Below are 24,143 nucleotides of genomic sequence, written 5' to 3' on the forward strand. Positions count from 1 at the left end.
AGGACCAGTTCCATCAATCGATTGAGAGCTTATTTTCAAGGCTATCTTTACCAATTGTGTGTTCCTGATCAACATGTGGATTAAATCACTCATGATCATTGAGGTATCTTCCTTACATATCTCATTTCTTTGTCTATACTCATTCCTAGAGTGTATACTAGTCCCAAAACAATGATGTTTTATCTTTCCTGTAACTTACTACCATCAAAACTAATTTGATATACCTTTCTCTTTCAAACTGAGTTTCTGTTAGCTTGCTAATTTTTAAAACTTTATAAGCTATTCCACCACATTTTGTTCGCACAACGTCTTTGTAAAACGTCAAATAATCGTCAATATTTAGGTCCTAGTTATGCCTTTATTAACAGGTTCATACATATTTATTTCTACAAGCTGAATGTGTAACAAATAATCGCACATTTATTTTTTGTCAAACAATTTTGCAATCTCTGGCCTTAACTGCTGTATTATCAAGTTTGTATGCTTGGACCCTTCCTGTCACATTCTGGTTATCATTACCCAAATTACAAAGGTGTTTTATGCTCTAGTGTTCCTCTTCGATTAAATATCTCCTCTCACGTGATCTTTTCCCCTTATTAGAGATGGCTTTAATCTAAATAATGCCCTAGTTACGAAGGATACACAGCAACTCATAAGCACTAAGACAAACTGCCAGAAATGACAAGGACAAGATAATATAGCTTTGGTTGGTGAGATAACTGTCAATCAGGATAAGAGGGTTAACTGCCCTACTCTTGTTCAAGACATTGCCACCAAATCTTTTGCACCCACTCCGAAGGCAAATAGGCCTGCAGTTTAACATCTCTGCTGAAAGACAGCGCCTTTAATTTGTGCAATGCTTTCTCAGTACTGCATTAGAGTGCCAGTCCTTGATTGTTATGTTTGGATACAGATACTTGTGATTAGTACGCAAGAATATAGCCAACCAGGTCTTGGCTAACACATGGCATTTACGCAATTATTTGGTACAATGATGCCTGCTTTTGTCTCATGCTGGCTTGAGAAAGTTTCCCCATTTATAAGAGGGGTAGAAGATAGTGTTTGAGTAAAAGCAAGAAAAATAAAGTTTTATTAAGTACAGATCTGTATGAAATAAATTTGGTTGCTAGAACACAGATACTGGTTTATTTCAGTAATATCATGACAATTTTAATCATGTATAAGAGTCACTTTTAAACAAGTATTTTCATTTGAACAGTCTGCACCAATATTTGGATGAACGGTAACATAAACAAGCTACTACTAAAAGAATAACAAAACAGCAGCAACCTTCACATAATTCAACCAGATTTCCTCCATATGTACATAAATCTGACAAGTGGTAGATGTGTCTCAATCTTTGCCTTCCATTGACAAAGCACATGGCTATCAGGAGATCCAACTGCACGAGAGTACCAGTCTTTAATTTTTACCAGTGCAAAAGCTGACTGATCTATCAGGAAGGAGGGATCACATCCAGAGTGAGACACAGCCTGAGCTGGCAGAGGTGAGTGTGGTGGCCAACTTGGAGGAGAAAGTGCTGGTGAAGTGGAAAGGTCTGAAGATAGATAGATCACTCAGACTATACTCCTGAGTTCTGAAGGAGATAGCTGAGGAGATTGTAGAGGCATTCGTGGAGATCCTTCAGGAATAACTGGAGTCAGGGAGAACCTCAGAGGATTGGAAACATGTCACCCCCTAGCTAAGGAGACAGAGGCAGAAAAAGCACAAAAATATAGCCATTGAGCCTGACCTCTTGTTTTCTGAAAGATCATTCTGATGGTTATGCTCTACAGTTAGGGACATCAATTTTTGAGGTGGACATAGTAATGCAAGGTAATTTCACTGGGCTAGTAATCAAGAGACCCAGGTTAATGCTCTAGGAACATGATTCAAATCCCACCTCTGCAGGATTCAGTTGAATTTGGAATTGAAAGTAAGTGTCAGCAATGATGACCATGAAACTATTGCCGATAGTTGCAAAGACCCATCTTCTTTACTGATGTTGTTTAAGGGAACATACCTGCCACCCTTACCTGGTCTGGCCCACATGTGGCTCAAAACCCAAGGCAATGTGGTTGACTCTTAACATGCCAAGCAACCAACTCAACCAAAACAATTAAGGATGGGAAACAATACTAGCCTTACCAGAAATGCCCACATCCCATCAAAGAATAAAACATTTCAAACAGTTAAGGATATTAAGTTAAAGACATTAATATTTAAACGTAAAAGCTATATTTCTCAAAACAGTGCTCAGAATTGATCACTATCATACCTCTACAATCATTTTGACAGTAGGTAAAGTGGTAGCAAGGTTCTGTGGGTGTGGAGGTCGCACAGTGACAGGCACACATCCTGCATAAAGGCACCCATAGAAAGTCATTATGAGGTCGATACCTGAAGAAAGAAACAGAATGAAACACTGTTGTATTACAGTTCACAAAAACAAATTCCACAGGAATTGCCTCCTGTTCACAAATGATTAGAAAATTAAATACCAAAGTTGATTCAATGGCATCCATCTATGACATCTGCATGAACTTGGGTAAATTCAGAAACTACAATTATTGATAAAAAACAAAATTTTTACAGGTTTAGTAAAAATGCAAGACTTTCAAAATAATTTGTGCATTTTTACTTGAGGTTAAAACAGTTAAACACCAATTACAGATTAAAAAAAAGTAAACCACTGCTCAGAGCATTTGTACAATCGCAAAGATGCTCAAATGAAGTCTGCGAACTGTTGGATGTGCTTCTGGCAAATTAGATTATTTCTGGACAGAAAATTCTCTCATGTGCAGGGTACCTGGTAGATCCTTCAACCAGATCATACATGCACCATAATCAATAATTTAGTTTTACTTGCCCATGTAGCGATGATGTAGAAGACCTGGTGTTTGGATAAAATGAAACACTATATGCTAATGAAAGGACATGGAAATCTTGTTTTCATCTTCTTGAAGCTGACTATTGAACAAGGAGAAAGTGAGGACTGCAGATGCTGGATATCACCGTTACCATCCCACCTTTCCGCCCCACCCTCGACTCCAATCTATCACCATCACCCCCACTTTCATCCACCTTCTGGATTCCTACCTACCTTCCCCCAAGCCCCACATCCCTCCCATTTAACTCTGAGATCCCTTGGGCCACCTCGACATTCCTGATGTAGAGGTTATGCTCAACACATCAACTCTCCTGCTCCTCGGATGCTGCCGGACTGGCTGTGCTTTTTCAGCACCAAACGTTTTGATGCTGACTATTGAATGCTAATGAATAGTGAGACAAGACCAACGTAAGTAAAAATGATTTTACATTGAATGTATGAGCAACAGAAACAACTTTCAGTGATTGTGAAAATATTTAAGCCTTTTTAGGCAGCCCTTTGTGATCAAGATGGATTCAAATGACTGGTCATCTGCTTTCTTTTTCTGATACATAGACACTGCTGCCTAAAAATCTAAATATACTTTAATAAGTACCTTCTCTGAAATTAGTGGCCCAAAATGGAAGTGGGGTGATCTTATTTTCTGTATGAACTTGCTTAACTTACATAATATTTAGAGCCAAAAGCTTTGCCTTTGACTGTGCCCAATTCTGTTTTTGAGAGTGCCTTGTCAAGCTGGTGCTGCTCTGCTAAGTCTTGGCACTAATGTTCATTCCCAGAGCTCATAACAAAGGTGCTAGCAACATATCTTTAAAATCTCCAATGTCTTAAGTTGACATGATGTATTAAAGCACCATTTCTTGAGCCAGTTTTCTTGGATTAATCCTTTACGTGGTGAATTTTATTCTGCAATCCCCAATTTGTGTATTTGAGGGATGGCTCATGATTTAGTCAAAGAGACAGAGATGTACAGCACAGAATCAGACCCTTCGGTCCAACCTGTCCATGCCGACCAGATATCCCAACCCAATCTAGTCCCACCTGCCAGCACCCGGCCCATATTCCTCCAAACCCTTCCTATTCATATACCCATTCAAATGCCTTTTAAATGTTGCATTGTACCAGCCTCCATCACTTCCACTGGCAACTCATTCCATACACTTACCACTCTCTGCATGAAAAAGTTGCCCCTTAGGTCTCTTTTATATCTTTCCATTCCCACCCTAAATCTACGCCCTCTAGATCTGGACTTACCTCACCCCAGGGAAAAGACTGTCTATTTATCCTATCCATGCCCCTCATAATTTTGTGAACCTCTAAAAGGTCACCTCTCAGCCTCCGACACTCAGGAAAACAGCCCCAGTCTGTTCAGCCTCTCCCTATAGCTCAAATCCTCCAACCCTGGCAACATCCTTGTAAATCTTTTCTGAACCCTTTCAAGTTTCACAACATCTTTTCAATAGGAAGGAGACCAGAATTGCACACAATACTCCAACAGTGGCCTAACCAATGTCCTGTATAACTGCAACAGGACCTCCCAACTCCTGTACTCAATACTCTGACCAATAAAGGAAAGCATACCAAACGCCTTCTTCACTATCCCATCTACCTGCGACTCCACTTTCAAAGAGTTATGAACCTGCACTCCAAGGTCTCTTTGTTCAGCAATACTCCCTAGGACCTTACCATTAAGTGTATAAGTCCTGCTAAGATTTGCTTTCCCAAAATGCAGCACCTCACATTTATCTGAATTAAACTCCATCTGCCACTTATCAGCCCATTGGCCCATCTGATCAAGATCCCATTGTAATCTGAGGTAACCTTCTTCGCTGTCCACTACACCTCCAATTTTGGTGTCATCTGCAAACTTAATAACTATACTCTTCTGCTCACATCCAAATAATTTATGTAAATGACAAAAAGTAGAGGACCCAGCACCAATCCTTGTGGCACTCCACTGGTCACAGGCCTCCAATCTGAAAAACAACCTTCCACCACCACCCTCTGTCTTCTACCTTTGAGCCAGTTCTGCATCGAAATGGCTAGTTCTCCCTTTATTCCATGAGATCTAATCAGTCTCCCATGGGGAACCTTATCGAACACCTTATTGAAGTCCATATAGATCACATCTACTGCTATGCCCTCATCAATTCTCTTTGTTACTTCTTCAAAAAAACTCAATCAAGTTTGCGAGACATGATTTCCCACGCACAAAGCCATGCTGACTATCCAGAATCAGTCCTTACCTTTCCAAATACATGTACATCCTGTCCCTCAGGATTCCCTCCAACAACTTGCCCACCACCGACATCAGGGTCACCGGCCTATAGTTCCCTGGCTTGTCCTTACTACCCTTCTTAAAGAGTGACACCACGTTAGCCAACTTCCAGTCTTCTGGCACCTCACCTGTGGCTATCGATGACACAGATATCTCAGCAAGAGGCCCAGCAATCACTTCTCTAGCTTCCCACAGAGTTCTAGGTTACACCTGATCAGGTCCTGGGGATTTATTCACCTTTTATGCATCTCAAGACATTCAGCCCTTCCTGCTCTATAATATGGACATTTTGCAAGGTGTCACCATCTATTTCGCTACTTTCTATATCTTCCATATCCTTTTCCACAGTAAATACTGATGCAAAATACTTGTTTAGTATCTCCTCCATTTTCTGCGGCTCCACACAAAGGCTGCCTTGCTGATCTTTGTGGAGCTTATTTTCTCCCTACTTACCCTTTTGTCCTTAATATTTTTGTCAAAACCCTTGGATTCTCCTTAATTCTATTTGCCAAAGCTATTTCATGTCCCCTTTATGCCTTCCTGATTTCCCTCTTAAGTATACTCTTACTTCCTTTATACTCTTCTAAGGATTCACTCGATCTATCCTGTCGATACCTTACATATGCTTCCTTCTTTTTCTGAACCAAACTCTCAATTTTTTTTAGTCATCCAGCATTCCCTATAACTACCAGCCTTTCCTTTCACCCTAACAGGAATATACTTTCTCTGAAATCTTGTTATCTCATTTCTTGAAGGCTTCCCATTTTCCAGCTGCCCCTTTACCTGCGAACATCTGCCCCCAATCAGCTTTTGAAAGTTCTTGCCTAATACTGTCAAAATTGGCCTTTCTCCAATTTAGAACTTCAACTTTTAGATCTGGTATATCCTTTTCCATCACTATTTTAAAACAAATAGAATTATGGTCGCTGGCCCCAAAGTGCTCCCCCACTGACACCCCAGTCACCTGCCCTGCCTTATTTACCAAGAGTAAGTCAAGTTTTGCACCTTCTATCGTCGGTACTTTCACATTCTGAATCAGAAAATTGTCTTGTACACACTGAAATTCCTCTCCATCTCAACCTTTAACACTATGGCAGTCCCAGTCTATGCTTGGAAAGTTAAAATCCCCTACCACAACCACCCTATTATTCTTACAGATAGCAGAGATCTCCTTACAAGTTTGTTTCTCAATTTCCCTCTAACTATTAGGGGGTCTATAATACAATCCCAATAAGGTAATCACCCCTTTCTTATTTCTCAGTTCCACCCAAATAACTTCCCTGGATGTATTTCCAGGAATATCCTCCCTCAGCACAGCGAGGCAAATTTAACTTAACATCCAAATGTGAAATGCCATGAAACCCTTCCTGCGCCAAATAGTGAGAAATTCCCAAACGCACCACTTGGGTAAATGTATAAAATGTTTTGCTGCTGGAGTTACCTGACTCAACAGCAACGCATCTAAGACGAACAGGCCTATTTAATCATAATGATGATGTCACACAAGTAGCACAATTTCCTGTTTACCTGGTGGGTAAACCAAGGCCACATGGTCCCCTGTGTTGAGGCGTCCTTTTTCTAACAAGGCTGCAGCCACTCTCTCTGCTTTCTTGTGCAATTGTATACATGTTGCTGTGTTCACAACCGTGCCCTGATGGGTTAAAAGATATTAATACTTCATGACAAGTCACAATTTCTGCTCAATGTCTTCTCCTTTGAGGGCTTGAGTGATTAGTGCACTCCATACTCATTAATATACAATACAGAATTCTACACAAGCCTTTTTTGTTTCTTCACCTACATAATTGCTTCACAATATGCAAAATCAAACTAATGACATGCACACTTTAAAGCATTTTCTACAGCATCACTCAATAGAATCGTACTTAAAAGGGCAAAAGTGATTTATGACATAAAGCATAGTGTATTATGTTGCTACTATAATTCTGTGAAGCTAGAATTTACATGTTGAGTGAATATAACCTGTTGTTAATGTTTACTTGTTATCTATCCAGTTAGTTCGTTTCATTGAATAAAAAAAGTTTGCTTTCAAACAGCCTGCTGTATTAAAAGTTGTTTTGCACCCAAAGTTTAGATTTTAGATTAGATTCCCTACAGTATGGAAACAGGCCCTTTGGCCCAACGAGTCCACACTGACCCTCCGAAGAGAAACCCATACACACCCATTCCCCTACCCTATATTTATCCCTGACTAATGCATCTAACACAATACACCTTACCCGCACAACTTTAGACTGTGGGATGCAACTGGAGCCCCCAAAAGAATCCCATGCAGATATAGGGAGAACATACATACTCCACACAGACAATTGCCCGAGGCGGGAATCGAACCTGGATCTCTGGCACTGTGAGGCAGCAGTGCTAACCACTGAGTCACTGTGTCACCGTGTGCAGTGTCTGATTTTGGAGTATTTAGTGTATGGTATTGGAGTGTTGTGTGATATATCTTGGAAAGGCTCCCTGATGTTCTTCACACCAAATCAATGATGTTATATTTGATAACATCGGACTCATTATATTAAAGGAAACTGTTTCAACCTTGGAGCCAACAAAAGCTAACATTAGAAAATAGACAAATTGCGAGGTTAATTAAGATTACTTCTTTCAGCGACTTTAAAGTCAGACATTTGTCTGTCACACTTAAACGAAGATGGAAGAGAGTGGCAATAAGGCAATATCTCCAGGCTACATTTTTTTATAATATTAATAACAGCAAACAGAAAGATATAGAGACACTGATAAAATACACTCAGGGATATAAAATACATATAAAATGAAGGAATCCATTGCATGTGTTTTACTGTTTCCTACTAATTATTCTCCACTGATAACTAAATCCATTTGAATCTGTTAGATTTTCAGCCAATACATCCATATGCCAAAACAACTCAAAATGAAATTGCCACACATCATTAACTCAAATAACAGAACATCTCAGTCATTACATTTTGATTTGAATTCTTCACCTCTGAAGAATTAGCTCACTTTGCTTGTGACATACCTTGGCATTTAAGAGGAGGAAAAGAGGGTGATCTGGTGTGGTTTGAGCACGCCAGTGCAGAACATCAGCCAAGAACAGAAACTGGGAAAGAAAGAAATCTCATGAAGCAGCCAAAAATTATAAAGATATTAAGTGACTTGTTCCAAGATATTAAAATATATTATAGATTGTACTTGATCATATTTAATAACGCATCAACTTACAAGGTGGAAAAAGTAGAAATAAATGCCTACAAATAAACCACATTCAATTTATTGGTGGAAAAATTCAGCAAGTGGCTTTCATTTGGTGATGGTGGGGCAGGGAAGAAGCAGTGCACAGGAGTGTCAAGGAAAGTAACTTCTGCTTGATTAGCACCAATGACATAGAAGTATTCAGAATGCTATTTCAGAGGTAGCTCTAAACAGCTGTTATAGGAATTTTTGCTTCTCAGTACAAGTTAGCCAAAGACATGTCAAACATGTAACAGCGTCAGCTGCACAAACAATTTCTATATACTTACAACTGAACAGAGGAAAGCAACACCATGAGCATTTCGCTTTCTTCTCAATAGGGTAGAACAAATCAAATATCAAAAGACTTGAACTAGTTTTTGGGAATGTGCCTTCATGTTTATTTAAAGAAAGGGAGTCAAAGTATTAAACCTTGCATGTGCAGTAAAGTTTTTTTCTGCAAGCCACCTGTAACATGAAAATCCTTACTCTGGAAATACCTAATGGTCTGCAACTTGTGGATTCACAGAGTCATGCAGCTTAGATGGAGGTCACTTGGATGATTGTGCCTGTGCTACTCAGTGATATTCAATTTGTCACACTCCTCTGCTCTTTCTTCACATTGTTAGGCAAAATATTCCTCTTCAAGTAAACAGAATCAGAGGTACAGCACAGAAACAGGCCCTTTGGTCCAATTCGTCCATGCCGACCAGATATCCCCACCCAATCTCGTATCATTTGCTAGCACTTGGCCCATATCTCTCTAAACCCTTCCTGTTCATATACCCATCGAGATACCTTTTAAATGCTGTAATTGAACCACCCTCCACCACTTCCTCTGGCATCTCATTCCACAAACATACCACCCTTTGCGTAAAAAATCTTTCCCCTCTCACCCTAAACCGGTGCCCTCTCGTTCTGGATTCCCCCATCCTCGGGATAAAAACCTTAGCTCTTTACCCTATCCATGCCCCTCATGATTTTATAAACCTGGAAGTAATCGCTCAGCCTCTCACGATTCACAGAAAACAGCCCCAACCTATTCAGCCTCTCCCTATTGCTCAAACTCATCCTTGTAAATCTTTTCTGAACCTTTAAAGTTTCACAACATATTTGAAAACCACTATTGAATCAGCTTCCAGTATACTTTCAGGCAGTGAGGTCTAGATCATCATAATTACACATACAAAAGTGTCTCAATTCTCCTCGAAAGGAATAACTTCTTTAATACATATCTTCTCAGCTTCTGTGAAACAAAATGGAGATAGCAGGGAAAAAAAAAGTTCATTTTGAAAAGATCCTTTTAGGAGGATCAGTTTGTCATTCTCAAACCTGAAGTTTGTCTGCAACCATGAAAGAGAAGGAAAATGAGGACTGAAAATGTTTTCAGCTTTATAACGATTTCATAATTTCAGACTATATTTTTGCTGACAGCAACTTTACTATGAATCTATTACCTGGCAAAAATGAGCAAATCACTCCTGCAAATCAGTACAAATATACGAAAACAACATTTGTTACGGATTGTTTTTCTTTTTGGTATTACAAAATTATATCAAACTGTTGACCGGCATCTCATTCAAAGTTGTGAATAAAACGATTACAACAAGAATAAAGATCAAAGATTCCAAGCAAATCGAACTGAATCTTGCACACTAAGTGCTGTTCACCCAATATTCTGGCTTGCTAACTGATGTGGACTCCTGGTTCAGCAATGCCTTGACTTGGAAATTCTGATTGTGATTTTCAAATTCCAAAGCCTCCCTCCTCACCCACTTCCAACTCTGCAGTGTTCTTAAGCCCTCCAAGTGTCTCAACTCAAAATGTTCTTCAGAAGATTCATTTGAACTTGGTGCTGAAAAATAACATTTTTCCTTTATGCTCTTAGTTTACTTTGAGAACCTGGAACAAATGTTGTGTAAGATGATGCGTATTACAATTCTCTGTAGAATTAAAAAAATCAAGTCCAAATCACCTTCTGGGTCACACAGCACAAAGCTGACGACATCCTTTAAATGAACACAGTACAATATATTATGTTACTAAATTATCACTAATACATGTCGTAGAAAGCTATACCTTTCGAGCTTGATCATTGTCCTCAAACTGGGTAACATCTCTGCCAGAGGCCTGTGCAATTCGCTTTCCTGCCACAAGGTTACCAACTATCATGGAAGCAGGACCCACCTCTGCATTCAATAATAAAGGAGAAAAACAAAACAGGAAGAAAACGAGGAAGAACAGCATTATATAATTCAGCATTTAGCAATCTGAATTAAAACAAAATGTTCTTTCACTGATTTTTTTTTAACTAAGTGCTTCCCAGATATATTACACAATAATGAATGAAAATTCAAATCACTGACATATGGAAGATGAAAGAGTAGATTTTGTTGTGTCCTGGTACTTATGTTCCTTATTCCATCTCCCCTTTTAAACAGATGAAAAGCAGTGTTAATGTTTGTAAATCTGTCACACTCCATGGCTACCTGCCCAACACAAATCTAACTCAAAGATAACAAGTTTCCACAGGTACTCCACAATGAAATTGGGAGTGAAGTAAATGCCTATTGCAATCCCAAAAGAGGTCTAGATTAGAGTGGTGCTGGACAAGAACAGCAGTTCAGGCAGCATCCGAGGAGCAGTAAAATTGACGTTTTGGGCAAAAGTCCTTCATCAGGAATACAGGCAGACAGCCTGAAGGGTGGAGAGATAAGTGAGAGGAGGGTGGGAGTGGGGAGAAAGTAGCATAGAGTACAATAGGTGGGGGAGGGGATGAAGGTGATAGGTCAGGGAGGAAGGTGGAGTGGATAGGTGGAAAAGATGATAGGCAGGTAGGACAAGTCATGGGGACAGTGCTAAGCTATTGTACTCTATGCTACTTTCTCCCCACCCCCACCCTCCTCTCACTTATCTCTCCACCCTTCAGGCTCTCTGCCTGTATTCCTGATGAAGGGCTTTCGATCTTACTGCACCTCGGATGCTGCCTGAACTGTTGTGCTTTTCCACCACCACTTAAATCTAGACTCTGGTTTCCAGCATCTGCAGTCACTGTTTTTACCAAACCCAAAAGAACAACAGCGCTGAAAATGTGTTGCAGGAATGAAGAAGGGCTTATGCCCGAAACGTCGATTCTCCTGTTCCCTGGATGCTGCCTGACCTGCTGTGCTTTTCCAGCAACACATTTTCAGCTCTGATCTCCAGCATCTGCAGACCTCACTTTCTTCCCAAAAGAACAACATCCAAGGCAAGAAAAATTAACTGCTGCTCACCCAAGGGTTGAGCATCTAATTAAATTAAGTGCTATATAAAGTTGTTCCACATACAAGTAATTTGATCAATGACCTGTGCTGAGCTGCCCAAGCTTAGCACTGTTGGGAACCTAGAAACTTTCTGGCAAGGAAGTGAAAAATTATACAAGGTTTGAAATATGGTTATTCTGCAAAGCCAACTGAGATAAGCCTTCCTGCAGGCATTAACTTGCCTGGTATAGCCTAACACAGTCAGGCTTAGCTCACATTTAAACAGTTGCCAACAGAACAAGGTGCAGTGGGCTATCAGCATTCAAGGCACCCATAATACTAATAATTTTAAATAAGTTTTAAAGCTTTGAATCTGTAAAGAGATTACATGCTTCATTGCTTCATGCTCTAAAATTACAACAAGCAATTTTCTTTTTAACAAATATATGCAAAGAAAAGAGTGAAGAAAGGTTTCTTAAATAAGTGAAGAACAGAAATTCATCATATGCTAAGGATTTTTAACATATTTATATTGCATTTTTAGGGTTAGTATGGTCACCTAGTACATATCACTTAGACAGTGAACAACTTACAACTCCTAGCCTACAGCCAAAGCATTAGAATAAAACAAAAACACAAAAAGGCTATTGAACATATGATTAGGCATTCGAAAATGCCTTTATTCTCACCAAACTCATTCTTAAGAAATGGTGGTAGATGATACGCACCTGGTTGTTTCTGTCTTGGTTTGGGAAGGTTAGTGACACAGGTATGGGGGCACATTAAGACATTACATGGGTGCAGCATGCCCTCCAGAAAGCGCTGTTTGGTCTCAGATAGGTGAATGCCTCCTAAAGGAGTCTTGGGAAGTGTGTTAGCAGGAACCAAGGCTAAGCAATAGACTCCCACCTGATGAATGCTGTCAATAGCCTGGAAGAGAACAGAAGGTGATCATCATGCTCTTAATCTAAGGGGTCTGTCTTTCAAGAACCTGTGATGTAGCCAAAACTCACTCTTCGTTAACTCCAAAGGAATGTTAAACTAGCCCTTCATATTCTAGATTTGTAAAGTGTTCTAATGTCCGAGTGTTGAATTAGGTGAATGAGAATAGGAAAGCAGATAAGATGAGCAACCATGACTACGGCACCATGATACAAAGAAGCATTTGTTTGGGGAGGGGGGAGAGAAGCAGTGAAGAGAAACAAGAATGCAGTAATGGATGTTAGCAGTTGAATTCAGGGGATAGATACTGTTCTCTTTTGCTATGAGAGTCCCAAAATCTATGTTGCTGCCTCGTGCAAGGGTTAAGGTGCACTCAGGGCTGAAGTGGAACCTAGATGTCAACTGGATCCTTGCCCTTCCACTCAACGTTGGTACCAACAACAATGATAGGACTAGAAAACATCTGAAGGAATTTGAACTGTTGGGAGCTAAATTAAAAGGCAGAACCTCCAGCTAATGATTTCAGATTACCACCTTAGCTACAGGCAAACTGGTACATAAATAAAGTCAAGGAATTAAATCTGTGCCTCAAGATTGGTACAGGAGAAATGGGTTTCAGAACTGGTACCAGTACTGGGATAGAAGGGAGCCATTTAAGTGAGACGAGCTTTCTTTGTACTATGCCAGAGCCAGTGTCATGGTGACTACATACAGCTCTAGAGAAGGTTTCAAACTAAATAGGTGGCAGTGGGGAAGAGAAAGCAAAATATATCAGCATTGTGGGGCAGGTATTTAGGCAATGATTCAGATAGTGAGCCAGGAAGAGACACGTGTCCAAACAAAGAGAATCAGCAGCAAATATGGTCAAGAGAAAAAAGACAAAATTAATGGCTCTTGACTGAAATACATATAGTATATAAGAAGATATGAAATAAGAGTAGGAGGAGGCAGTTCAGCCCCTCAAGCCAACTCCTCCATTTGATACGATCATGGTTGATTTCATCTTGACTTCTACTTTACTTTCTTACTCAATTTCCATAACCCTTCAACCCAAGATTAATTAAAAATCTGTCAATCTCCTCCTTAAATTTACTCAGTGTCCTCGCATCCACTGTACTCTGACAGTAGTTAATTCCACACGACCCTTTAACAGTAGTAATTTCTCATGTGTTTAAAATCTGCTACCCCTTATCCCAAACTTCTGACCCCTCATTCTAAAATGCCCCACGATGAAACATGCTTTCTACATCCAATTTGTCAATCTCCTTTAGCAATTTATGTACCTCAATTAAATCTCCTCTCATTCTTTGAAACGCCTGAAGCTATGGGCCGAAGCTGCACACTCTCTTCATAAGACAAACGCTTCAATTTTGGAATCAAACTAGTGAACCTCCTCTGAACTGCCTCCAATAAAGCTACAGCCCTCAAGTGAGGGGACCAACACTGGACATAATACGACCGATGCAGTCTTATCCATGCCATGTAGAGTTATGGTAACGCTTCTCTATTTCTGTGTTCTATTCCTTTAGCAATAAATGGCAAAATTCCATTTGCCTTGCTTATTACCTGCTGTACTTGCACACGAGTTTTGATTCATGCACAAGTTCTCCCAGATCCCTCTGCACCAAAGCACTCTGAAGATTTTCCACCATTTAGATAATAAGTTGCCTTTCAATTCCTCTGACTAAAATGGTGACACTTAGCGACATTAAACCTAATCTGTTAAATTCTGGCCCATTCACCTTACCTGTCCATGTCCATTTGTAAATTTCTTATTCCTCATTGCAACTTACTTTGCCACCTACTTGACTGTCATCAGCACACTTAACTATAAGACTTGGTTTCCACATATCCAAATTGGCAATATAGATTGTAAATAATTGGCATGTGGAACTAAAAAAAAATGAAATTAATGGCACAATCAGCGGTTAAAAGTTCTGATCATATCACCATTATAGAAACATGGTTTTAAGGTGACCAAAACTCAAAACTAAGTATTTAGGGGGATGTGACTTTTCAGAAGGGCATGCAGGAAGCAAAGGGATGGGAAAGCTTTATTTGCACAAGATGAATTAAGATTAGATTACTTGCAGTGTAGAAACAGGCCCTTCGGCCCAACAAGTCCACACTGACCCGCCGAAGCGCAACCCATCCATACCCCGACATTTAACCCTTCACCTAACACGATGGGCAATTTAACAAGGCCAATTCACCTGACCTGCACATCTTTGGACTGTGGGAGGAAACCGGAGTACCCGGAGGAAACCCATGCAGACACGGGGAGAATGTGCATACTCCACACAGACAGTCGCCTGAGGCGGGAATTGAACCCGGGTCTCTGGCGCTGTGAGGCAGCAGTGCTAAGTACTGAAGTGTGATGGTAAAAGAAATGATCTTGGATTGAAAATGTAGAATCCATATGAGTGAATGTAAGGTACAGCAAGTGGAGGAAGACACTGCTGGGAGTCGAGTATTGGTCCCTAACAGTAGGTATATTGCAGGATATAAAATACATCAAAAGGTAATGGTGGCAATTTGAAATAAAGGCACTACATGAATTATGGTTGCACTTTAAAGCTCTTTGTAGGATTAAAAACCTATTGCAAGCAGCCACCTGCTAGAAATAATCTTCAATAAAATCAAAATAGTCCACCTCCAGAGATAATACAGCTTAACTACCTGCAGGACTCTACTCATCCACTGGAAACTGTCTTCCTCAGATGCATCTGGTCGCTGTTCTGCCACCAATACGATGCGTTCGTCATGAAGTACATTCACTGAAAATACTGCTATCCTAAATGAGGGGTATAAAAGGGACAAAACAAAATCCTTTTCTATAGTATTTGCAAATTATGATAATCAAGCCGTTAGACCCTCATCTACTTGAAATAAACAAAATAGAGACAGAGGATATTAGCATATGAACATACAATTTTTAATGATTCAAGAATAACTTCAAAGTAATTGAAAAATGCAAATATTCATCTACAGGCTGTTTATTAATTTTAAATCATAAGAATGACGTTAATAGAAACATACTATGTGCGTACTTTTATGTTTGAATAGATGAAATTGCTCCTTTAATTTTTGGTTTTGTTATCATGCCATATTAAAAAAAAGTATCACATCAGCACTGACAATTACTTCATCTTCTCACAAAACTGTGTAAAAATGCAGGCAGCATGTTTCCCAGTCTCAAATGGCATACTGGTAAAGTGCTTTTAAGTTTCAACACAGGTTATTGGCCATCTTTTCCTGAAAACAAGTTCTGACTACAGTTATGCAAGCACATCACTTTTAATTTACACATTTTTTAAATTTGATGATGCACTTCAACTTAATCAATTTTTGTTTTGTAAATATATTAGAAAGTTGTTTTTGACTTGACAAAAATAAAGTTATTGAAAATATAACAAATATCAGTACAATAAAGAAAAATGCAAATTACAATACAATTACTGTCTACTAACTACTAATCTACCCTATAACACAAAACAAAACCTAACACTGCAAAACAACACCAATAAATAATTAAGTGACTAATAAAGCAAAAGAAAAGAAAACAAAAGAATATACAAAAACAAAAAATAGCAATGCTCGGCGCAAAGCTCCCGAACAAAAGAACGGGAACGTTTTATATATACCTGTATTAACTCAGGAGTCCCCCCACCACTCTAAGGCCCAGCAAACCTAATCGTCCTGGTTAAACGAACGCCCTGGTTAAGATAGCAGACAAATCTGTATCCAAATAACTCAAATAGGGCTGCCATGCCTTATTAAAAAAGTCTGTTGTGTGGTGCAGCATGTTTGTAAAAAGAAATTCCAAGGGAATGTGCTCCATAATTAATTTCCGCCATCCCAGCAGGTTCTCAGACACCCAATTCATCAGAATATTCTTCCGTGCACAGTAACTAAGAATATTAAATAGTTTCTTAACATGCCTGTCTAAAAAGATGATAAATTCAGTAAACCTCGGAGAGATATCAGGTCTACTTTAACTTCGGTCCTCAACACCCTCCCTATCTCTCCCGCCACAGTGCTCCAATAAACATGCAGTCTGTGGCATGTCCAGAAGCAACGGATAAGGATAACTACACTTATTTTACATTTGGGGCACATTGGAGATGGCCTTTTTTAAACTTTGCCAGTCAGTCTGGTGCCAGATAAGCCCCGTGCAGAACTTTTAACTGCATAGCACATGTCCTATTACAGATTGAGATCTTTTACACGTTCTCCCGTATGTCCTCCACATTTCAGAAGAGATCTCCACTCATAGCTCTTGCACCCAGACCTCATAACCGGTTAATATCCTCCAGGCCCTGCCATCCAGCAGGTGATAGAGGGCACTAACCAAGAGGGCGCTTGTGGAACGTAGCAACAAACTCTCTGTATCAGGCTTATAGGGCTGAGTAAGAAGCAAAGTCTTCTTCTGGATGAAATCCCTAATCTGAAAGAAAACAGAGAAGATCTCTGTTGGGCAGCCTGTATTTGCTGCTCAATTGCTTGAAAGACATGATAACCTCCCCCTCAAACAAGTCTCCCAAACTGAAAACTCTTCTCGCTGCCCATGGTTTGGGCCCTGAGTCCATCATCCCTGGTCAGAACTCCTGCATACTGACTATGGGTGTAAATGGTGAAGTCTTGGATAAGCAACGCTCACTAACACATCGCCCTCCATGCCTTGACCGTACTAATAACAATGGTGCATAACCGGCCTCATCTTATGCATGAACAACAGCTTAATAAGAGGACACTTTGCCTGGAAGGCCTTGATATCCACCATGTTGATCCCAGATTGTTACCTGCCCAAATCATACACAAAGGACAGCAGGGAACTCAACTGATACATCCTGATGTCTGGGAAATCAACTCCTCCCCCTCCTTGAGGCAACTGCAATTTAGTAAGTTTGATGAGGGGCCGCTAATGATGCCAGACAAAGGAACTAAAAACCCACAAGTTTCTGCAGCATTGACCTGGAAAACATGGTAGGGAGCATACGGATCAGATAAAGCAAATGAGGAAGGACATTCTTCTTAATGAGGGCTATTTGGCCCAACCATGAAATTGGAAGAGCCTCCCACCTTTGGAGATCCCACCTAATATTGTCGAGCAAGTGAGCGAAGTTTGTTCAAAATAACATATCAAACATGGGGGGGGGGTAATAAAAATGCCGAGGTATGGGAACCCCACCTGTGACCACTTAAAAGGGAACCTATGGCTACCTTCAACCTCTGGCACTTCCTTGAGGTTCTCCAAAGGCATAGCCTCCAATTTTGCAGAGTTGATCTTATATCCTGAAACAGCCCCAAATGAATTAATATATTGTGTCAGATGGGGTACGGAGGTCTTCAGATTTGATAAAAACAGAAGGACATCATCCGCATACATTGTAATCTTGTGTGCTCTCGATCCCACTTCCAGAATGGTTATGTGCATGTTCTGACGAATAGCCTTTGCCAGCGACTGTATCACCAACATAAACAACAACGGTGAGAGGGGTCAGCGTTGACGACTACCCCTACTAATCCTAAAGTTCACAGATTTCACCCCGTTGGTGATGACCACGGCCAGAGGGTGGCAACATAAAACCTCCATCCACTTAGCAAGACCCCACCCAACCCAAACCACTAAGATAAAAAGATATGGCCATTCCACCCAGTCAAATGCTTTCACTACATCTAAGGAAATCACCTACCCTTGGATCGATCAATGCTGACATACTTGGACCATATTCAGCAGCCTTCTAATATTATTATAAGGCCCATGGCCCCTTAAAAACTTGTTTGGTCCTCTTTGACAATATGGGGCAACACCTTCTCCAATCTCAGCACCAAGATATTAAATTCAGATTTCAAGGTTCTGTCTAAGAGAGAGAGGGGTCTGCATGAGGCACAATCCTTAGGAACCTTCCCCTTCTTAAGAATTAAGGAAATATTAGCTTCTCTCAAAGATGGTGGTAAGCATTCATGCATATTAGGAGTGATTATACATCTCCAACATCGGCACTTACAGAAACCCTAAAAAATCCTCAAAAACTCACCCGGGAGACCATCAGGGCCAGGCACTTTCCCACTCAAGTTGCCCAGCTGCATCCTGTATTTCCTGAACTGTCAAGGGGGCATGAAGGAGAAAGGCCTTTTCCAAGGTTACCCATGGGAGGTCCAGCTTCTTAAAAAAGGCTCCCATTTTAGCCCACCTGTTCTCACAACTTTCAAACTGATACAATTCAGAGTAAAAACTCCGAAAAACCTCATTAATTCTTTTGGCATCATATACAAGGACCCTGGTGTTTCTCTGATTGCAGTAATGAATTGGGGAGCACGCTTTTTCCTAGTCAGATACACTAAATACTTCCCTGGCCTATCCCAATACTCAAACAGCCTTTGTCTAGCAAAAGCAAGTTCTTTCTTTGCATTTTGTGTCAGTATTGAATTTGAGGCAGCCTGGAGGGTCATGATCTGCTGCAGCTTAGTCACCGAAGGCAGCGCAAAATGTGTTGCCTCGGCGGCTTTCAACCGCATCTCAAGTAGATGGTACTGTTCCTCCTTCTGTCGTTTCTGACTAGCCAAATAGGGAATAGCTAATCCCCTAGCAAAGGCCTAAAAAGTCTCCCATAGCATAGATGGACTATGAGCCGGGCCTGGAGTTGACAGTCAAGAACTCCTGAAACTCCTTCAAGAAGTATTCCACAAATCTGGAATCGTCAGTGACACAAACCTCACCCCTCTCTCTTGTCCTTCACCTCCAAATATACTGCTGCGTGATCAGAGATGCTACATTAACAATTTTACAACCCATAATTGAATCCAGAAGGGCCAAGGGAGCCAGAAAGATGACAATCCTCATGCCACATTTATATGAGTTTGAAAAAAAGGTGAAGTCCCTGCCGGAAGGGTGAAAACATCTCCAAATGTCCACCAGCCCCAACTCCACCCGTCAGTCAGTCACCTGCTTGGCCCACGAAGCAATAGTTGGGGGCCCATTCAGCATCCTGTCCACTGTCGGATCCAAAAGGCAATTAAAATCTCCCCGCTATAATAATGTGCCGTATTCCAAAGGCACTCAACTTAGAGAAAGCACAAATCAAAAATTTGAGGGGATCCGTTAGAGGACAGTAAACATTTAAAATACCATATTCCTCCCCATGTATCAGGGCCTTAAGCATCACAAGCTGCCCTTGCTCATTTTTCACCTGCTCTAATAATGTGAACGTAAGATTTTTTTGGGTAAGTACTGCCACTCCCCTACTTTTAGTAGTAAAGGCTGAAAAGAATCCCCCTGTTGTAGTTTCCGGTGTTCCCCATCAAGATGAGTTTCCTCCAACAGAGCAATATCAATTCTTTCCTTCTTAAGGCTAGGAGGCACTTTTTTCCTTTTAACAGACGAATGACTTCCCTTAATGTTCCAGGTGCACCAATAAGACACTTAACCATATCCCCTTCAGAGACCCTTGAACCCCTGGGAGGGAGAACCCTGTTTACAATGCACCGAGCACACATGTATAATGACTCAAAGTCACAGAATTGTGTATACAAAAACTACTCTATCATAACTACAAACAACTATTGCTACCAAAAAGCTACAAAGAAAACCAATTCTAAAACAGTTAATGGGAGACTCTCCTCCCTGCCCATAGGGAGCACTCACCCTACCCATCCCCTCCTTCACAGCTCCTTCAAGCTCGGACTGTGCCCAGCCTTAGGCAAAAATAAAACTAAAACAAGATCATCCTTAAGGCAACAAAAAAAAAGTGAGGATAAGCACTCTGCCCATTCCTGGCTCCATGTCACCCCTACTTGTGACGAAAAGGGAAAAAGGAAAAAAAAAGCAGACAACAAATGCTCACCCACAAGATTTCCCATGATAAAATCCAATTATAAAAATATAATAGGAACAACATATTCCAAGATTTGTAAAAATTATTAGGGAAAGAAAAAGAAATGGAGGAAAAAGGGAAAACAGAGAAAGAAGGAAAAGAGGACAAACAATAACTGCATTCTTCAGACCAGTTGGTCGACGTTAAAGTGTCTACAAAGTTCTTAGTTTATACTTTTGACTCAGCAGATAAAGCTGAGTCCTCATGGTTGAACCTCGGAGTTCTGGATGCCCAGATTCCTCAGCCTCTTTTTAATTTCAATGAGAGGCTTCCTCTTTCAAATTCCAGCTGCCGAAAAATCCTGGAAAAACATGATTTTTGACCCCTTGTGCAGCAGTGCCTGTGGTTCTTTTCCCAGTAATTTGGAGGCTTCTCTCACTTTTTGCCTGTCCTTGTATGTGTGGAAGTGCACTAGAACCGGGTGGGGTTCAATAGGCCCTTTCAATCTGCAGCCAGCTGGATTCAATTTGAAGGCCCATGAACTGTGGCAGCCAGTTATCAAAGCAGCTGACTGACTGCCCACCTTCTTTACCCTCCGGGAGCCCAACAATCCAAAAATTCGTCCTCTGACCTTGATTTTCGAGGTAGTCGACCTGGTCTCTTAAGGCCAGCACCTTCTGCTCCAGAACCTGCATCCGACTGGATGATGACTCAATCGCCGTTTCAGAGGCCTTGGTTTGACCCTCCACCTCCTCCATCTGCTCCCCGAGGCCCTGGAGTTTCAGTATGGATGCGATGGGTTGGACCTGGGCATGGATCTCCTCAATAGCAGCCCCAACCTTTGAGGCAAGTCTTGTCATAGCTGCTGCCAATTCCTGCGAGTATGACATCCCTCAGGGCTTCAGGCGAGGCTGTTGCTGCGGCCTCTGGCGTGCCCAAAGCTGCAGGGGAGCGTCCTCCCTGCTGCTGTTTGCTCGCTCCTTTTCGTTTTGGCATCCTTCCCACTCCCAAATATTAACAAATGTGCGTTTTGTAAGGTTTTAAACTAATAATTCCACCAAATAAATTGGCCAGGGATGGCAAAAAACACCAACATGCCTTGGCTGTTAGGCAGAGCCATCCATGGCAGTTCTACAGAATCGCCGCCACCTTGCAGAGTCCCTTAATCAATTTTTAAGACTGAAGTCAGGGACCATGGTACAATAATGCAATGCACGCGCAAACTAAAATACCAAATGCTTCAGCTGTGAAACAGAAGCAAAGAAACAAGTTACCGATGAAAGGGGTAATTCAAGAATAAGATTGTATATTAAAGGTTGCTGTATTTCCTCATTAAAGAGGGACAACTTGATACAACTTTGTAGAACTCATGTCCGTAGTTTATGATCCTCAGACATCTATTTCATAATACTAATTGAATCATTACTTGGGTTCTGTAACTTCGAAATGTGACACATTAAATGAAAATTCTTAGGATTGGCTAAATGGAAAACTGCTTGGATGCCTTTGCTGAATTTGCAAAAAGGGCAATATTCTTAAATCTACTTGAACTAAGGATTAATAAGATCCATGCTTGGTAATTTGCTTACCTTCCCCTGTACACAAACTTCATGGGTTCCACTGCTAATGCTGTTGCCACAACATCATCTGCATTGTGTCTACGCCCACTCACCACCATCAGGCCATCCATCTTGCCTACCACAAAAACTTGGTTTCCCTGAAGTAAACAATAAAAGATCAAAACAATACTAAGCCCAATCAGGTTAGTGCCAGTCAGAATAATTGTCATTAGAAAGTCAGTACATAACGGTATAACTATCTCAATTACAACAAAGCTTTCCAAAGCAAACATCTATCCTGCCCAAAAATGCTTTCAAGTCTTTGCCTTAAGAGTGTGAGAAATAAAAGCACTTGCAGATGAGATGCAAATTAATAACACAATTCCAAATATAGTCAGCTGACTAAGACCTTGATAACACAGACCTGCTATAATCACACAACATTCAAGTACTTGCATCGAAGGAACATGCTACACATATGGCACAGTTCCACACTGCAGGTGACTACTTTTCTTAAGTTATTCATTTACAAGTTATAGTACTTGCTGATAAGGTCAGCATTTATTGCCCATCGCAAAATACCCTCAAAAAGATGTTGGTATACCATCTTCTTGAAGGCATGGGGTTGAAGGAACGGTGATATATTTCTAAGGCAGGACACTGTATAACATGATGACGCACTTGTCCTGGATTGTAATAAGCTTCTCAACCTTCTCTGAAACACTTCCAATGCAAATTTATCCTTTAAGTAAGTAGACGCAAACTGATCTCTGTACTCCAGACAGTTCAGGAAAATTTCACCCAACTCAGTTCTGAGATGAGCAAGTTATCTTATGAAGAAAGGCTGAATAAGTTGAGTCTTTCCCCAGTGGAATTTAGAAGAACGAGAGGTGGCATTTTGAAACATGAGAGGACTTGGGTGAATTCTGAGTTAATGCTTCCCCTTGTAGAAGAGACTAGAACTAGGGGACACACTTTAAAAATAAGGGGTCTTGCTTTTAAGATGGCATGTGACAAAACATTGAGATTTGTCTGTGCAATTCTATTCCCAAAATACAGTGGAGGCAGAGTCCCCATTGAATTAATTCAAAATTGTGTTTGATAAAATGGTGGTGGTTGTGTGCGCAAACTCGGAAGTGGAGTTCACACTACAAGAACAATCATGATCATATTAAATGGAGGAATAAGTTGGAAAGACTGAAATGCCTTCTCCTGTCTTGAGTCCTGTGTTTGTATGAAATGACTGAAAACTGGACTCTAACAGGAGGGACTTCAGGAAGATGCAGAAGTGCATCATCCACTCATATCTTCTGATTTAAAATGTTTTAGCCTCATCTTTTTGCATTTATATGCTGGATTTGACCACCACTGAGAAAGGGGATTTCACATAGCCTGCTTTTTGTGTCAGTTGCTCAACTATCTACCAATATTCACGGCTGGATGCAACTGGATTAGAGAGCTTTGATTTTGTTTACTGTATATGGATTAATCTTCGTTCTGTATTGTATTTAACTTACACAGTTTAATATGAATGCTTCAACTTCACAAGGTGGGCAACTGATTTTTATGCATGTCTGGTGCTGTTTCTGACATGCTGTTTGAAACACTTCACTGAAGACCAGCTGGTCATCTGGCTGAACTGAAATAGTATAGTGTGGGTACGCAAGGCCAAGGGTTTACACAATGTGATGGAACAGAATTCCACTGCTGACACCCCACAGCAGGCCCTTATGAATCTATCCCATGGTGTCACATAAAATGATATTGGACACAGCGTGAAAGCAGGATTTCAATTCATAGGGACTGTGTCATGGTCACACCCATAAATACTGCCATGGACAGATGTATTTGCATCAGGTCAATTAGTGAGCGAGAAGAGTAGGCTTTTTTTTCCTAGCACTGTTTTTTTCACTACCTTTGCAAGCACAGTTTGGCAGCTATGTCTCTCAGGAGTCAGCTAGCTCGGTCAGTGGTGTTGCAACTAAGTCCATGCAATTAAAAACAGTGAAGTCCTGAATCCAACTGTATTGTGCTGTTGTCAGTTCTCTTTCTAGTACTGTAACAAGATGGAAAAGTACTAACTCTTCAGCCCAGTAGATGATAATCAGAAAGTGGTTTATTTGCGTACATTTGTGTTGATGCCGTGATGTTTTGAGATCTGAAGTCAAAGTTCAGAACTCT

At 40.6% G+C, this 24,143-nt stretch overlaps 1 protein-coding gene across 3 annotated transcripts in view; it reads right to left on the reverse strand.

Moving 5' to 3' along the window:
• LOC122551395 (disco-interacting protein 2 homolog A-like) overlaps nt 1-24,143 on the reverse strand; it is a 282,532-nt gene that overhangs the window by 33,432 nt on the left and 224,957 nt on the right. For all 3 annotated transcript variants that reach the window (XR_015757618.1, XM_043693215.2, XM_043693216.2), the window contains exons 21-27: nt 21,993-22,120; nt 15,266-15,380; nt 12,373-12,574; nt 10,482-10,591; nt 8,191-8,271; nt 6,696-6,819; nt 2,279-2,400 (exon numbers count right to left, since the gene is read on the reverse strand). Coding sequence is in view for 2 of the 3 variants with exons in the window: in XM_043693215.2 (XP_043549150.1) it covers nt 2,279-2,400; nt 6,696-6,819; nt 8,191-8,271; nt 10,482-10,591; nt 12,373-12,574; nt 15,266-15,380; nt 21,993-22,120 (882 nt within the window). In the remaining variant the exon portion in view is untranslated. The remainder of the gene's footprint in view (nt 1-2,278; nt 2,401-6,695; nt 6,820-8,190; nt 8,272-10,481; nt 10,592-12,372; nt 12,575-15,265; nt 15,381-21,992; nt 22,121-24,143) is intronic.

The sequence above is a fragment of the Chiloscyllium plagiosum genome, unplaced genomic scaffold (assembly GCF_037043375.1).
Source record: "Chiloscyllium plagiosum isolate Xiang-an unplaced genomic scaffold, Cpla_swu_hap1 HiC_scaffold_7, whole genome shotgun sequence".
Lineage (NCBI taxonomy): Eukaryota > Metazoa > Chordata > Chondrichthyes > Orectolobiformes > Hemiscylliidae > Chiloscyllium > Chiloscyllium plagiosum.